The sequence below is a fragment of the Rhineura floridana genome, chromosome 14 (genome assembly GCF_030035675.1).
Source record: "Rhineura floridana isolate rRhiFlo1 chromosome 14, rRhiFlo1.hap2, whole genome shotgun sequence".
NCBI classification, from domain to species: Eukaryota; Metazoa; Chordata; class Lepidosauria; order Squamata; family Rhineuridae; genus Rhineura; species Rhineura floridana.
Window position 1 is genome coordinate 39,384,271 of NC_084493.1, and position 17,610 is coordinate 39,401,880.

Sequence of the window (17,610 nt, forward strand, 5' to 3'; positions counted from 1 at the left end):
TACACCATAGAATAGTAGAGTTGGAAGGGGCCTATAAGGCCATCAGGTCCAACCCCCTGCTCAATGCAGGAATCCAAATCAAAGCATTCCCGACAGGTGGCTGTCCAGCTGCCTCTTGAAGTCCTCCAGTGTCGGAGAGCCCACTGCCTCTCTAGGTAATTGGTTCCATTGTTGTATGGCTCTAACAGGACTTTTTCCTGATGTCCAGTCGAAATCTGGCTTCCTGCAACTTGAGCCCTTTATTCCGTGTCCTGCACTCTGGGACGATCGAGAAGAGATCCCGGCCCTCCTCCTCTGTGTGGCCACCTTTCATGTACTTGAAGAGAGCTATCCTCTCTCCCCTCCGTTTCCCCTCCCCTAGATAATGCATGCAAACTCTATCCAGCTGCTTCGGTGTGTTCTTGTCATTGAATTCCTCTTCACGTTGTCCAGCAGGGTTTAGGTTGATTGCTCTGGTTGGAATTTGGCTGCTGCACCTTTTCACACTTCAGTCCCAATCAGATCCAACCACATGTTGATTTTTGCAGCCCTTGTTCTGGGGTGCTGGCCAGAGCTGATGGAAACTGGGCTCCAGCAACATCTTGTGGGCACTGAGTTGAGGAAGGCTGTTTTAGGCAGCTGGCCATTAGAAGCAGCCTCACACCAACCAACCCAGGCCATTGGTTCGCCTCGCTCAGTGTTGTTGACGCTGACTCGCAGTGGCGCCAGGGATCCAGGCAGGGACCTTGCCCAGCCCAGCCCAGAAATGCCAACAGGGCCTTTTGCTTGCAGTGGGCAGTGGGGCATCCACATTTAGGCCACGTGTGAGGGAGCAAAAGGCCTAATCCTGACGGGCAGAGGCATATGCAGCTGCCAGCACGATGCCACGTTGATGGAGCCCAGCTCCCAGCCACCAGCACAAGCAGTGGTCGGAATGATGGCAGGAGTTGTAATCCCAGCAACATCTGGAAGACACAACATTCATTGCCTGCCCCTGCTGTAACCCTTTGCCTGACTTTTCTGCTGAACAGAATCGGAGGCGGCAAGTGACCAGAAAGGTCCTTGTCTGCTTGGAACCTCCCCTGGTGAGTTGCCTGCCAGAATCAGCACTACAGAGTTTGATGGGCCTGGCCTAAGGCAGCTCCGTGGGTTCACCTTTTGTCAGGAGAACTTTTGGGTGTTGCGCTTTTTCAGTGCTCTGCTATTGCCTATTCTGCCTTAGAGGTCCCTTTATTTCCTGTCATATTTTTCCTCCTTGTGTTTCCTCCAGACCCAGAGACGATTTACAAAAGCAGCGTGTTTGTATCAGTCTGGCACTGCGGTTCTCCTTGGTAAAGATAGCTCTCTGGCGCAAGAGCCAAACTACCAGGCGGCGTACAGCATTGTTACCGACGCTGAGCATTCAGCAAACAGTGAAGCAAGCCACGAAACGGGCGATTCTGGAAGGTTCTCTCAGGAGTCCAATGAAGAACTGCATCTCTCTGCGAGCATCAGCGCCACCCTGGGGACCCCCAAAGCCTTCCTAGACAGGGACCTGTGTGTGAGTGCTGTGGGTCCCCTCCCGAGTTCCTCGAAGGAGCGCCCTGACCAAAGTCCTCCACTGCCGCTTCAGCTCCCGCCTGCGGGACAAAGCTGAGCGGTGCTGCCCGCCGGGCAACAGACGGGCGGGCGGGAGGAGGTGTGGGTCTGTTGAAAGGACAATGAACAAAGAGCCAAAGCTTTAAGTGGGAGCCCTGGGAGGCCAGTGGGTGATCCCACAATTCTGTTGCCCAGTTTTGTCTTTTGAAATGTGTTAAAACTCTTTTTGAATGTTCAGTACTCAACAGTGTGAAAGGGAGATTTCTGAGCAGAGCAAAGAAAGATGTTTTTTTATATATCTATATAGCTGTCACTGGAGCAAAGGGCGTCCCTTTGCTTGGATATCTACCTCAGTTTGCCAGGTGGCATTACCTCATTTCTTGTGTGTGCTGAGATTGGTCTCGGCTACGTAACTGACGATAACTTCCTAGTAGTCTCATCTCTTTTTCCTCTGTTGTAAGTGTAGCGTGTGAATGTGTGCGTGTGAGCCAAAGGAGTTGTGTCGGGAGACGAGCAGGTCTGCTAAGCTGAAGCTCTGGCTCTGAGGAAGGGAGCCGGGAGCCTTCCAATGGGGCAGGAGCAGCGGACCAGGGCCAGGCTGGTAATCTGGCACCAGGAGTTCTGGCTGGCATGTTCTGCCAAACCCCATGGGCAAAGGCAGGGAAGTTGCCTGGCCAGCAAGCCCAGTAAGGCGCTCCCCAAGGGCTGCAGCCTTTTGCAAAGCTTTTCACAAAGGTGGCCTTTCCAGTGTTTTGCCTTCAGGTCTTCAGCCCTGGAGGCACCAGGGAACGTCCACCTGTGAGCTCTCCAGTATTGACCGGTTTTCCTTTTGAGACTCATGGGTCACTTCTCCCTCCTCGTTGCCCCAGTCTACCTCAGATAGTGCCTTCTTCTACTTCCTCTCCTGATCATGTCAGCTCAGCATTAGTTTTCATCAGATGCGGTGCTGAATCGCTTGGTCCCAGCAGTTATTCCCATCACTGGTGCCCCTTCACTTGGCCCAACCGGACAGGTAAAGCTGAAAATGGACTTGTACTTAAGAGCAACGGTGCCTTCCACTAGATAGATATGTCTTATGAAATCACTGTTTTGCCTTACACTTTTTTCGTGTTCATGAAGTTGCTTCGGAGTACACAAAGATGCCTTAAATGTGCTCTGCAGGTTGTGGGGTACAAAGGGTCTCGAGTGCTCAGGAACTCTGGGTCTTTGCATGTGTGTATTTCTGGTCAGTTCTGAGCATCTTCTCTGCTCAGTGTGCAGAATTGTGGGCGGCTCTTGCTTCAGGTTCAGATGCTGTTCATTCAAAGCGGTTAGCCGTTCCGCGTGCCACCATGAGCTCTGCCAAGGCCTCTGCTAGAGCAAAGGGGCCAGGGACTGGGCTGAGCAGCCTGTCACCTTCTGCCCACACAACTCCTGTTTTATACTACCTCCTTTTAAAGTTAATTCTAGTATTATTGTTTTCCTGTACTCAGGGCGCAGTTTGTTACTTTTTAAGCTGCCTTGCAGCAATGTGAGGCAAACTGACAGGGTATTGTGTATTGTTTTGTTTTTAAGTTTGGGAGAGAGCATGAGAGAGAGAGAGCTTGAGTGAGCTGTATTCACCAAAGTTGTACGCCAGTCAATACAAATCGCCCCCTCCTCTCCCCCAATCAGAATTCATTTCTTTTTCTAACCAGCCCCAAACTGGCAAAGAAACTTCCCAGGGTGACCTCGGTTCTGTTGCAGGCAGCAACAAATGTCCACTTGTGCCATATTAAGAGGGGAGTCAGTACAAATTGCTGGGGAAGTGGAGGGAGGGTGATGAGTCTTCCCCGCCTCTTTGGTGAATTGGCTAGTAGTCTGTAGATCTCTAGACAGCAGGTGTGTGTCTGCTACCACTGTACCAGACAAGATATGTTCACCTTTCACAATTTTCTTTACACAAAGGCTTTAAAGATGATAATAATCTTGTACCAAAGAATTTTCTGTAGAAAAGAGAAGAAAGCTGCATATTTTCCAAAAATAATGATAATTGAGCTAGTTAAAACTATAGGTTTGCATACGTATTATTTCCTAAGTAGTTACTAACCAAAAGAAGAGAACCAAACCGAAGGGTCTTCTATGGACTGTAGTGTAGTTAATTTTCCAGATTAGTTCTACAATGTTAACTAATGTTATGTTACAAAAACCTTTAAAGAAAGTTGAAATAAGATCTTTTCAGCATATAAAATCTCCAAAGACTTCCAAAGTGTAATTTCGTTTTCCTTTTCTTCAGCAATTAGCTCTTCAATAGTCCAGTATTAGAAATAATATTTTTCAATGCTTTTATATCTACTTGCTGAAGAAAAAGAAACTTGACTCGCCAAAGATTTCTTGTTGGTCTCATTGGACAAAGCTGCGTCATGAACAGCAGAGCGTGCCCTGCTGAAGCCGGCAGAGAAAGAGTGTGCAAGCCTCGCCAAGGCCTCGCCAAGCCTGTCGGCAATAAGCTCCAGGGGCTGCTGATATGTTAAGGTAACCATTCCCTTCTCCAAAGACTTGTTTGCTGTGAAGTACTGACACTTTTGGATCCCTTCCTGACACTGTCGGGTGACACCAATAGATTCTGCTCCTCAGCAGTCTAATGCTAAAGACCCATCAAGCTACATGGGCTATTCTGTGAATAATCAAGAGTAGTGGCTGTGACTGTGGGAACTTCAGTAGACGGTGGCTGCCACTGTCAGGCCCACAGGCTGGGAGACGCTATGTGATCTCTCTTGCTGGAGCAGATTAGATTGGCATGAGAGGATGATAGCTTTCAAGGTACATTGGACTCTGTCAGGTGTCATAAAGAGCTCTGTGAAACCTAAAACTGGCCTCTGTTGGTGTAGGCAAATGTTGGCTCATCTGATAAAAGAGATTACTTTTGCCTCCCTTGTGTCTTCTGTTGGAATTCTTGTAAGCCAGACAGTGGGGTTTGCCTCAGTTGCCAATGAGATCCAATTAACTAAAGAGACTGCCTTCATCCACAGTGTGATTTAACAGTAAAGAAATAGCTTTTATTCAAATACTACTTAGCAGCAAACGAAGAAAACCAAAGATATTTAAGGTTACCTCAGCATAGAGGCATGTGTTAAGTAAGTCTCTTTGCTTCTTTTCTTTTCTTTTCTTTTGAGTTTGCATTATATTATAATATGTCCCTCCAGCCTGCATCCAGAGAAGGGTTTGCTCAAGGAGCATCGAGCATCTTTGTCCAGGCATGATGACCGTGGAAACAGCCTTCTGCTTCTCCTAAGCCTTAGAAGAGAGTAGCCAGCAGCCCTTTCTCAGAGCTTTTATTATCACAGACGTTCTCTGTTTCTGGAATGCGAATGTCCTCGGTCATTCAAGGGAGAACTTCCTTTTATTCCAGTGGGATCGGAATTGGGAAAACGTGCACTCAGGAGTAGATCCGTTGCTTTCGGGGTGGGACGCCAAAGAGTGTGGCAATGATCCCAACGTGAAGATTTCTGAGGTGCAGGCTTTGTGCTGCATCTTGTACCTCTGGTATTTGTGAGCAAAATGTGCAGGCAGAATTTTGTCTAGTTTGGTGATGACTGTCCACAGATTCCAGGTTCTGGAGGTGGGAAGATTCTCTCCCATATGTGGTGCCCAGTTTTTCCAGATATGTATTAGAGGATGAGCATAGTCCAGATTATATATTTTCAGTATGATGTCAACCAAAAAGCCATGGTTGGTGTGAGGTATGTGTGTGCAATCTGTAAATCTTTAAGGACTTTAGTGCGATCTGAAACCCTGCCAACTCATGTCTATGATGCTGATCTGTCTGGGTCTCAAGTGCATTTGGTAAGCTATGAGAATCCACAGTTAGGCCAACTGCAAAAAATTTCTCTAAACACATCTACTCCAACCTCTGCACAAACACACTATTTCTAATAAAGCTGGGAAATGTAAAGCACTTCCCCATGATACAACTCATCTGTACAAATAAGAACATAAGAAGAGCCTGCTGGATCAGGCCAGTGGCCCAGCTAGTCCAGCATCCTGTTCTCACAGTGGCCAACCAGGTGCCTTGGGGAAGCCCGCAAGCAGGACCCGAGTGCAAGAACACTCTCCCCTCCTGAGGCTTCCGGCAACTGGTTTTCAGAAGCATGCTGCCTCTGACTAGGGTGGCAGAGCACAGCCATCATGGCTAGTAGCCATGGATAGCCCTGTCCTCCATGAATTTGTCTAATCTTCTTTTGAAGCCATCCAAGCTGGTGGCCATTACTGCGTCTTGTGGAAGCAAATTCCATAGTTTATGCGCTGAGTAAAGAAGTACTTCCTTTTGTCTGTCCTGAATCTTCCAACATTTAGCTTCTTTGAATGTCCACGAGTTCTAGTATTGTGAGAGAGGGAGAAAAACTTTTCTCTATCCACTTTCTCAATGCCATGCATAATTTTATACACTTCCATCATGTCTCCTCTGACCCGCCTTTTCTCTAAACTAAAAAGCCCCAAATGCTGCAACCTTTCCTCATAAGGGAGTCGCTCCATCCCCTTGATCATTCTGGTTGCCCTCTTCTGAACCTTTTCCAACTCTAGAATATCCTTTTTGAGATGAGTCGACCAGAACTGTACACAGTATTCCAAATGCGGCCGCACCATTAATTTATACAACGGCATTATGATATCAGCTGTTTTATTTTCAATAACTTTCCTAATTATCGCTAGCATGGAATTTGCCTTTTTCACAGCTGCCGCACACTGGGTTGACATTTTCATCGTGCTGTCCACTACAATCCCGAGCTCTCTCTCCTGGTCAGTCACCGCCAGTTCAGACCCCATGAGCGTATATGTGAAATTCAGATTTTTTGCTCCAATATGCATAATTTTACACTTGTTTATATTGAATTGCATTTGCCATTTTTCCGCCCATTCACTCAGTTTGGAGAGGTCTTTTTGGAGCTCTTCGCAATCCCTTTTTGTTTTAACAACCCTGAACAATTTAGTATCGTCAGCAAACTTGGCCACTTCACTACTCACTCCTTATTCTAGGTCATTAATGAACAAGTTGAAAAGTACAGGTCCCAATACCGATCCTTGAGGGACTCCACTTTCTACAGCCCTCCATTGGGAGAACTGTCCATTTATTCCTACTCTCTGCTTTCTGCTTCTTAACCAATTCCTCATCCACAAGAGGACCTCTCCTCTTACTCCATGACTGCTAAGCTTCCTCAGAAGTCTTTGGTGAGGTACCTTGTCAAAAGCTTTTTGAAAGTCTAAGTGCACTATGTCCACTGGATCACCTCTATCTATATGCTTGTTGACACTCTCAAAGAATTCTAATAGGTTACGAGACAGGACTTTCCCTTGCAGAAGCCATGCTGGCTCTGCTTCAGCAAGGCTTGTTCTTCTGTGTGCTTAGTTAATCTAGCTTTAATAATACTTTCTACCAGTTTTCCAGGGACAGAAGTTAAGCTAACTGGCCTGTAATTTCCGGGATCCCCTCTGGATCCCTTTTTGAATATTGGCATTACATTTGCCACTTTCTAGTCCTCAGGCACGGAGGAGGACCCGAGGGACAAGTTACATATTTTAGTTAGCAGATCAGCAATTTCACATTTGAGTTCTTTGAGAACTCTCGGGTGGATGCCATGCGGACCTGGTGATTTGTCAGTTTTTATATTGTCCATTAAGCCTAGAACTTCCTCTCTCCTTACCACTATTTGTCTCAGGTCCTCAGAATCCCTTCCTGCAAATGTTAGTTCAGGTTCAGGGATCTGCCCTATATCTTCCACTGTGAAATCCGTTCTTTTTATTTATTCTGCCACCTGCTGGATATGAACAAGCCTTTCCCCCATGCACACAGCTCCTTTGCACAAGCTGCAGTTAAACCAGGAAGCATCTAATTGACCATTATTTCTGGTTTTCTCTGAACCAGGAAATTATGGTTACCAGCTTCAGAACCTGCCAGGATGTTAAGCCCACCTCCAACCGTCAGTGATATCCTGGCTTGTTCTAAACCTGGTCACCATAGTTTCCCAGTTTGGATGAAACAGAAAACCATGCTTAATTAAATACTTCCTGGTTTGTTAGCTTGAAGCAAAGGGGTTGAATTTATGGGCAAAAGGCTCATTCATAGCTTATTATACCAATATATAGTCATCCAAATGCAGTCACACTTTCACTATAAAGCTTATTACTTTTTATCAGTGGTGCATTATTTTTTCAGAATGTACATCTGGTTTTTAATAATGGGAGCAATAAACTGCAGGCCAAATTCTGTGTTTGCAGCAGAGCAAGTGTGAATATCAGTGAGGATAGGATTTTTTTCAGGAACGTTCCTCTTTTAAATGAATAACAGTCTTCCTGTCCAGTTGCAAAGGATTTGAACCTCACACTTGAGAAAAATGCCACTAAACTCAAACCAGATGCATAAATTTGATCCTGATCTGTACCTCATTTGGACCCACGGCAGGAACTGGTCATTTTTCATTTTATCTTTTTATTGTTGCACACACACATCTCTTAATCTCTTTTGGTAAATGGCTTGTTCATGAAACCTAGGCTTTTAAAAAACAAAAATGTTTTTGTTTGTTTCTGTTGTATTCTTAAAGATGTGAATGAACTGCAAGTGTGGGAGTCCAGCTGTATTTCTTTTGCTGAGGGTGTTCTGGATCCTGGCACTCCTTCTGCTGTTTCCTGGCAAGGGCGGCAACAGCTGACTGGCAAATGGAGGACAAAGCTGAATTATATTAATTTTATATTTGACTCAGGGGATCAGCTCTGTGAATTCCATTGCATGAGGGCAGCTGGTGTTTGCCTTGATAATGAATGTACCTTTTTCAATGTATTTTTTGATGTTTTGTTTAATAACGGGGCTTTTTTGTTTTACAAACTTTTTTTAAATAGCATTATACTGAATGTTAAACCTTGGTGTGTTTCTCCTCTTCCCCAAGCTTGTTCTTGTACTAGCACAAGTGTCATGCCAAAAATGAGTAGAAATTTAAATGCCAAAATGTTTATAAAACTGCTGTCTAATACTGATGGATTGCACAGTTTAAATAAAAAAACCCTTTAGTAAAGTTTAGCCTTTTTCTTTTAAGGAGCCATTTTCTTTCCAGTGTCTTCAGTGCATCAAAACACTGAGGAGGGACTTGAGCGTGGAGGAGGAGAGGGAGGGAGGGAGCGAAAGCAAGAGGCGAGGAAGAGCATCGGGATCACCTTTGGGAAGACAGGTTGGTCCCCAGTAACAAACACTCTCGCCTACCGTTTCTCCATACAGTCAGCTGCAGGCATCTGTAGAAGGGGGAACCAGTCGACATTGCCTCCTGTGTTCTGGACCCTGGCACTCCTGCTCATCATCTTACGCAGTTAGGCCCTCTGCTTCTTCGTTTACTCAGCAAAAGGTCCGTGGAGCATTTTGCACGATTTGGTATAAACTGAGTATTTTTATTTAACAGATTTTTAAACTATTTTCCTAAACCAACGATACTCAGTTTTTAAAAGCAGTGATTCTGCTATCGTGCATAATGTCTCAGAGGCCACCACACCAACCGTCTTCTTCCGTATTGCAGCATTGTTCAGTTTTGGTTGTATTTATTGTAAATTTGCACATAGGAACAATTTCTGCTCAGCTACACTATATGGCCTCTCAAGGGTTGTCCCCATACACGCACCAGTCACTACTCATTTTTTCACTAGCACACTGCATACCATTTATTAGAGGGATTCTAGGTGCAATTGTGCAAATTCAACACTTACCAACCTCAAGAAGCACATCGCAGTTGCCTTAGAAAAAGGCTGGGAAACTGGAAATAATAGACACACACAATGCCTCATGCTGCTGAAAACTGCAGGAAGGGAGAATGCTCTCAGGTCCTGCTTGCAGGCTTCCCATGTTGGGCATCTGGATGGCTACTGAGAACAGGATGTTGGACTAGATGCGCCATTGGCCTGATCTGTCTTTTTTATGTTATGTTCATGCCCTCCTGGGTCATAATACAGCTACGCTAAAAAAGCCTGTGGTTTCCAAGCCCATCCGACTCTCCTGTTTGGATACTGGGAGAATAATATCCTCTAAGAGAAAACCTCAGATTGCCCACCTCCCTGCTGCCTGTCTTGCTTCCTACTTGTCTTCCTTGTATCCCAGCCTTCTCCAACCTGGTGCCCTTCAGATGTTGTTGGACATTACCCTGACCATTGGCTACACTGGCTAGGGCGGATGGAAGCTGCAGTCCAAAATATCTGGTGGGCATCAGGTTGGGAAGGCTGCTGTATTCTCCTCGCCTTTCCTACATGTATCTTTTCCTGTACCTCCTTCCATTGAGGATGACCGCGTGGTGAGTAGCTCTCCTTTACACAGTCTTGATAAATCACACGTCTCTTATGACTTGGTTCCGCAGCAAATGAGTTCTTCAACAAAATAATGATGATTAATGATGATCACGTATTTATTCAAATACAACAAATATATTTACTGCGCTATTACAGTAAAGCAGTGCACAACATAACGAAAACAACAACAGAGAAGTTATCTTTCTCCCTTATGCTACTGTCAAGAAGGCAGGTCCCTGCTCTGAGGAGCTTGAAATCTAAAATTCAACAAAGAGGAAACAGCAAGGGAAGGAGTGCAGGACCCACACTCAGTTTCGCCACGTGTGTCTTGTCTGAGCTTGTGTCCAGCCTTGCCTCAGGGAGAACATCTTATCTGCAGCTAGGGGTGGACCTGGCCTGCATAACGGTATAGCTGATCCCTTGCAGATGGTTAGGGCCTAGATGAGCAAGGTCCACGCTGGGGAAGATGCTGTCTGGGCTGGGAAGCCTTGACACGAGTTGGCTTTCTCATCTGTCCTGGTTCCTACTAAGTAGCAGAATCATCTACAGGAGACATTATTATTGTTATTATTATTATTATTATATATTAAATATTCTGCGCTTCACCTCCCCCCCAAGAAGGAACACAGGGCAGCAAAAAAAAAAAACCACCCTTAAAAACCCTTTCAAATGTCTTAAAAAGAAGACTTTAAAACCCTGGAACAGAACATCTTTAAAAAACTAAACTTTTTTTAAAAAAACTAAAAAAAAAGCAATTCCAGGACAGATGCAGACTCGGGTAACGTCTCTACTTAAAAGGCTTGTTGGAAGAGGAAGGTCTTCAGAGATGGCACCAAAAAGATAAAAGAGATGGCGCCTGTCTAATATTTAAAGGGAGGGAATTCCACAGTGCCAGTGCCACTATACTAAAGATCCGCTATGTTGTGCAGAACGGACCTCCTGATAAGATGGTACCTGCAGGAGGCCCTCAACTAGAGCGCAGTGATCGACTGGGTATATAAAGAGTAAGACAGTCTTTCAGGTACCCTGGTTCCAAGCTGTACAGGACCTTGTACACCAAAACTAGAACCTTGAACTTAGCCCGGTAGCTAATAGGCAGCCAGTGCAATATTTCAGCAGGGGGTAAACATGTTTGCAATACCCTGCCCCAGTGAGCAATCTCAATACCACATTTTGCACCAGCTGTGGACCAACCTCAAGGGCAACCCCACCTAGAGCTCATTACAGTAATCCAGCCTGGAGGTTACTAATACATGAACATCAGTGGTCAGGCTATCCTAGTACAGAAAAGGCCTCAACTGTTTTACCAGCTGAAGCTGGTAAAAGTCACTTCTAGCCACTGAGGTCACTTGGGCCTCCAGCAACAAAGATGGATCCAGGAACACTCCCAGACTACAAACATGCTTTTTCAGTAGGGGCATAACCCATCCAAAACAGGTAATTGACTAATTATCCGAACTCGGGAACCACCAACTCACAGCACCTCCATCTTGTTAGGATTCAGACTCAGTTGATTGGCCCTCATCTAGCCCACCACCAAGTCCAGGCAGCCGTCCAGGGCTTGCAAGGCCTCTCCCGATTCAGATGTTACAGAGAAATAGAGGTGAGTATCGTCAGCGTACTGCTGACACCTCACCCCAAATCTCCTGATGACAGCTCCCAAGGGCTTCATCTAGATGTTAGACAGCATGGGGGACAAGATGCCCTGCAGCACCCCACAGCACAACTGACGGGGCTGAAAGACAATCACACAATGCTATTATCTGAAAACGACCCTGGACATAGGATAGAATCACTGTAAAACAGTGCCACCGATACCCATTTCACCAGACCGACTCAGAATGATACCATGGTCAATGGTATCAAAAGCCATTTAGACATCAAATTAGAATAACAGGGTCGCACTCTCCTTGTCCTCCTGATAAAGGTCATCCATCAGGGTGACCAAGTCCGATTCAGTCCCATAACCAGGCCTGAACCCAGGATTGGAATGGGTTTCATCCAAGAGTACTGCAATTGCTGTGCCACAACTCTCTCAATCATCTTTCCTAAAAAGGGGGTATTTGCAACCAGTTGGTAGTTGTCACAAATCAATGGTTCCAGGATAATCTTTTTCAGGAGTGGTTGGATCACCGCCTCTTTCAGGGCAGCTGGAACCACTCCCTCTGACCAAGACACGTTGATCATACCCTGAATCCACTCCATATTGAGCCAATTTTAGAGCTTGGGCTGGCCTCCCCGCAGAGCATGCAATGCTGTTCGTGGTCCATGTGAGAGCTAGGAAACTGCCCATGAGGTTGATTGGTGGCACTGAGGTCTTTTGGCCCAAGTCACAGAGGGTGGTGGAGGTGACTTCTAACTTACGTGTTTGGAAAATATTTATGAGTGGGCTAAGACTTCACCTCCCAGTCAGGATACTTGTAAATGCATGTTCCTTGATTATTTTGTGGCTGGGGCTTGACTTTTCCATTTGGTAGATTGTATTACTCAAAGAAACTAAGATGTCTTTTCTTAGAACAGTTGCCACTTGGCCTTCTTTTGGTGGATCAGCAACCTACTGGTGTGTCCTTGCAGAGGTAAGTCCGGCCAGGTTTTCTCTGTGGATAATGTTTTTGTTGTTGTGAGTTATGTGAATTGTTGCTGGGGGACTGCCCCACAGCTTTGGACTGCACACTTGGGTTCTGCTTAGCCCTACATGCCTTTTTTCTCTTCCAAAGTTAATGTTTCTTTGTTTCCTTCTGTCGGAATCCTTCCATGTGGCCTTCCATTCTCTTCTGGACCCAGAAGCGGACAAGCTTTTCCTGTTCCAGGTGGGCAAATGAGCCAGTAGGGACTGGGTTGGCAAGCAGGGCATGCGAGAGGGAGGAGTCACTGCTGATCCATGCGTTGCTCATACATTTGGGGAAGAACAATTTAGTAAAGGGAACCAGCCTTCACCTCAGTCGTAAGAGTCATAAGATCTTAGCACTGTTGGCTTGTTGAAAGAGGAAGGTGTTCAGTAGGCACCGAAAAGATAACAAAGAGGGCGGCTGTCTAATATTTAAGGGGAGGGAGTTCCACAGGGTAGGTGCCACTACACTAAAGGTCCATTTCCTTTGTTGTGCAGAACGGACCTCCTGATAAGATGGTATCTGTAGGAGGCCCTCACCTGCAGAGTGCAGTGATCAACTGGGTATATAAGGAGTAAGACGGTCTTTCAGGTATCCTGGTCCCAAGCTGTATAGGGCTTTGTTCGCCAAAACTAGAACCCTGAACTTGACCCGGTAGCAAATGGGCAGCCAGTGCAATTCTTTCAGCAGCGGGGTGACATGTTGGTGATACCCTGTCCCAGTGAGCAGTCTCACTGCCGCATTTTGCACCAGCTGCAGCTTCCAGACCATCCTCAAGGGTAGCCCCACATAGAGCTCATTACAGTAATAGCCTAGAGGTTACCAGTGCATGGACAACAGTGGACAGGCTATGCTGGTCCAGAAACGACTGCAGCCGTCTTACCAGCTGAAGCTGGTAAAAGGCACTCCTAGCCACTGAGATCACCTGGGCCTCTAGAGACAAAGATGGATCCAGGAGCACCCCCAGACTATGGACCTCCTCTTTCAGAGGGAGTATGACACCATCCAAAGCAGGCAACTGACCAATAATCTGAACTCGGGAACCACCAACCCACAGTGCCTCCATCTTGCTAAGGTTCAGTCAGTTTATTGGCCCTCATCCAGCCCACCACCAAGTCCAGACAGCGGTCCAGGGCTTGCACGGCCTCTCCAAATTCAGATGTTACAAAGACTGATTTAGTCCCATAACCAGGCCTGAACCCACACTGGAATGGGTCAAGATAATGTGTTTCATCCAAGACTACTTGCAATTGCTGCGCCACAACCCACTCAATCACCTTCCCTAAGAAGGGGGTATTTGTGACCAGTCAGTTATTGTCACAGACCAATGGGTCTAGGGTGGGCTTTTTCAGGAAAGTCCGGATCACCGCCTGTTTCAGGGCGGTTGGAACCACTCTCTCCCACAATGATGCATTGACCACACCCTGGATCCGCTTGGTCAAACCCCCTCAGCAAGCTTTAATAAGCCAAAGTCAACAGGACACGTTGCTGGCCATAGCGTCGCAATCACCTTCTCCACGTGATCAGGCTGCATCAGCTGAAACCATTTCCAAAACGTTGCAGCAGATGTTCCACTGGACACCTCATTGGGGACTACAGTAGATGTGGATGGAGCATCAAGACTGCTACGGAGGCGAGCAACTTTACCCTCAAAGTGCCTTCCAAACAATTCACAGTGGCCTTCCGAAGGGTCTAAGACTCCATTTCCTGGAGTTGATGTCAACAGACCTGACAATACGGAAAAGCTCCACTGGACGGCTACTTGAGGATGCGATGGAGGCAGAGAAGTGGGCCTTCTTCGCTGCCCTCACCACCACACAATAGGCACGGTTGTGATGTTTTACTCATGCCCAATCAGCCTCACAGCACGTTTTTGCCACTTGTGTTCTAGCCGTCATCCAGCCTGTTTCATTGCTCTTAGCTCACTGGTGTACCAAGGTGCAAGCCGGGCTCCACAGTGCCGGAGAGGGCGCTCGGGGGCAACCGTGTCAAGAGCCTGACATGCCTCGCTGTTCCACAGCATGACAAGGGCTTCAACAGGGTCACCTGCTCTATCTACTGGGAACTCCCCCAGGGCATTCAGGAATCCAGTGGATTCCATTAGGCTCCAGGGGCGGACCATCTTAATCTGTCCACCACCCCTGCAGGGGAGGATCACAGCCATAAGTCTAAACTTTACCGAGAAGTGGTCTGACCATGACAATGGGGCAACATCCACCCCACCCCCCATCTCCAGACAACCCCTTCCTCCATCTGGAGCAAAAACCAAGTTGAGGGTGTGTCCTGCCCTATGCATTGGGACAGTGACAACTTGAGACAGCCCCATGGTGATCATGGAGGCCATGAAGTCCCAAGTCGGAACACTAGAGGTGGCCTCCGCATGGACATTGAAATCACTCAGGACTATTGTTCTGGGCTCCTCCAATACCACAGCCAAGATGGCCTCCACCAGCTCAGTCAGAGAAGCTGCCAGGCAGCAGGGCGGATGGTACACCAGCAGCAACCCTAGTTTCCTGTCTCCTTGGCCCAAAACCAGGTGCAGGCCCTCACAGCCAGCTCCAAGACAGAGTGGTTTCCTGGTGACAGATGGAAGTTCTGTAGACCACAGCAACATCTCCTTTCCATCCCTGCAGCCTGTGCTGGTGTTGCACTGACTATCCAGGTGGGCAAAGCTGGGTCAGATCAACTCCTCCCAGCTCACCCACCCAGGTCTTGGTAATGCACACCAAATCGGCGCCTTCATCCACAATCAAATCATGGATGAGTGTGGCCTTATTGTGTACCAATCTGGCATTAAACAACAACACACAGGCCAGTGGGCACAGAAGATGAGCAATGAGGAACCCATCTATGAGAGGAGTGGGAGTGAAGAACAAGGCATAGATAGCCTTGCCTTCAACTTCTATGGCAGCTCACCACCTCCCCATGGCTATACCTCCCTCTACCCACGATCACTGAAATTGGGGTGGCATCACCCGTGTTCCTCCTTTACTAAACTCCTAAACACCTGATATGGACCCAGCAAGAGCCCACCAACAAAACCTACCTGAACCAGTTATCCCAGTCAGGGCCAGCTCCAAAGGGCAACCAGGTGGGGTCCTGGCCAAGGGCCCCATGGCCCACAGGCCCCTAAAGGGCCCCTTGTTATGGTGGGGGCTGCGGATCACAGGGAGGGAGCTGCCTGCCTGCTTGCTCACTCTCCCCCCACTCGCTCACTCGCTCACCCTCACCCCTGCCCCCACCCACTCACTTGCCCTCCCCCTGCCTGCTCACTTGCCCACCCCCCACTCACTCGCCCTCCCTCCCCCCGCTCGCTTGCCCTCCCCCCTGCTTGCCCTGTCCCCTGCTTGCCCTGTCCCCTGCTCAACCACTCGCTTGCCCTCTCCCCCCACTCACCCTCTCCCCCGCCCCACTCGCTTGCCCTCTCTCCCCACTCACCCTCTCCCCTGCCCCCACTCGCTCCCCACCCCCTGCTCGCTTGCTTTCCCATCCCCTAGCCCGCCCCCTCACCCGCTCGCTGTCCCACCTCCCCGACCTCTTGCTCCTCCGCCCACCTTGTAGGCAAGTAGGTAGGTGGGGCATGCATGCGTACATGCATGTGCCAGGGCCCAGGGCAGGCTGGTGCCCAAGGGCCCCGGCATGCCTGAGGCTGGCCCTGCCACTAGGCCTCTGAGAGAATTGGGGACAGTCAGACCCACTCAATATTTTTCACATAGGGCACATCTACTCCCCATCTCACACCCAGGGAGGGCCAGCCTTCTGTCAATTGCATACTCTCACTCTGAAGGCATCTGGTAACTTTCTCCTATCGTTCAGTTCACTGCACAGGCTCTCAACCTGCACAGGAACTACACATGCGCCATAAGCCCTCCACACTACCAATCTGGTTTAAAAAAAAATAAAAGAGGTGACGCCCTCGGCCTCAGGACTCCCTAAAGGGCTAAGCCCTTTGGTGTCTCCCCTTCGGTGGCGACCCCAATGGCAGCAGACACACCACACAAGGGCAGCCAGGCTTTTATGTCTCCTGACCCAGCCAGGAGCTGATTCAAGAGGCTGTAAGATTGACTGCAGCCTCTCTCTGGAGTCAGGGTCTGTCATGGGGTCCTAGTCCTTGCAGCACTTTCCAGGGACTTCAGCTGTCTCAAGAGACAACAACCCAGAGGGGCGAGAAAGCACCCAGATGCTCAGAGACTCACTCCCAGGGCAGGTCTTCTCCAGCCCTCCAGTGCTGCAGCTGTTCCCCTGCATTTTTATGGATCACTAGCTGAATATGAGCAACAGTGTGATGTGGCTACAAAAAAGGCAAATGCTATTTTAGGCAAGGGTTATTCAGAGGTAATAAACACATAGGCAGATTTTATTAAGTAGCAGGCAAAAGAATACAGAGAGCAAAATGTGCTGAGCTTACTTTCTCCGTTCAGTTGTCAGGAACTCCAAGGGAAAAACAACAGTGAGTCCCCAGCTGACAGCCAGTACACAACACCTCACCAGTCCAAGGTCTGCGCTCAAGTTCCCTTGGGCACACATCTTGGGGACTTATATAGCTAAAAGCCCCACCGGCTATGTACTGATTCTCAACAACAACTTCATCAATTACATCTGTTGTGATGATCGTATTCTTAGTCTTATAATTGTTTATTAATTCCAAAGATAAGTCTAAGAAGTGGCAAATTACCAAGATACATAGATAGGAGATCCTCCGATATTCCAAGGTTATACCATCCTGAGCAGATGGCTACTTTTAAGAAACCAATAAATTAAGCCAAAAAACTTTCAATCTCTTAAAGGGCCTGGCCTGCTAGACTCAGAGAGTCAGACATGAAGGAATAATTGTCACAGGTCATTCTATCTCCTTGATACAATTAGTTTTCAGGCCAGTTTTCCCTACACTCCACCCCTTGACATGTACAATTTCCCCTTCATTTCATTTCTCTTGGTCTTGCCATGCCAAATAAGAGTTTGTACTTTTACATATAATTGTTTAACTCTGATATCCAGAATGCATACTAATAGAAATAACATTACAATAGCAATTAAGAAGAGAATTACAGGATGCCATGCTAAGTACAGAATGTTTTTCATTGTTGAACTCCAACCTGAGAAAATATCCCACCAATGATGTACAGTAAGAACCTCTATATCTTGGGTAACCCTAACTAGCTCAACC

At 47.5% G+C, this 17,610-nt stretch overlaps 1 protein-coding gene across 1 annotated transcript in view; it reads left to right on the forward strand.

Moving 5' to 3' along the window:
- The window catches only part of PRTG (protogenin), a 118,349-nt gene extending 109,809 nt beyond the window's left edge, over positions 1-8,540 (forward strand). The window contains exon 19 of the mRNA XM_061595353.1: positions 1,250-8,540. Coding sequence (XP_061451337.1) covers positions 1,250-1,615 — 366 coding nt within the window. The 3' untranslated portion in view covers positions 1,616-8,540. The remainder of the gene's footprint in view (positions 1-1,249) is intronic.
- The last annotated feature ends 9,070 nt before the right edge of the window (positions 8,541-17,610 follow it).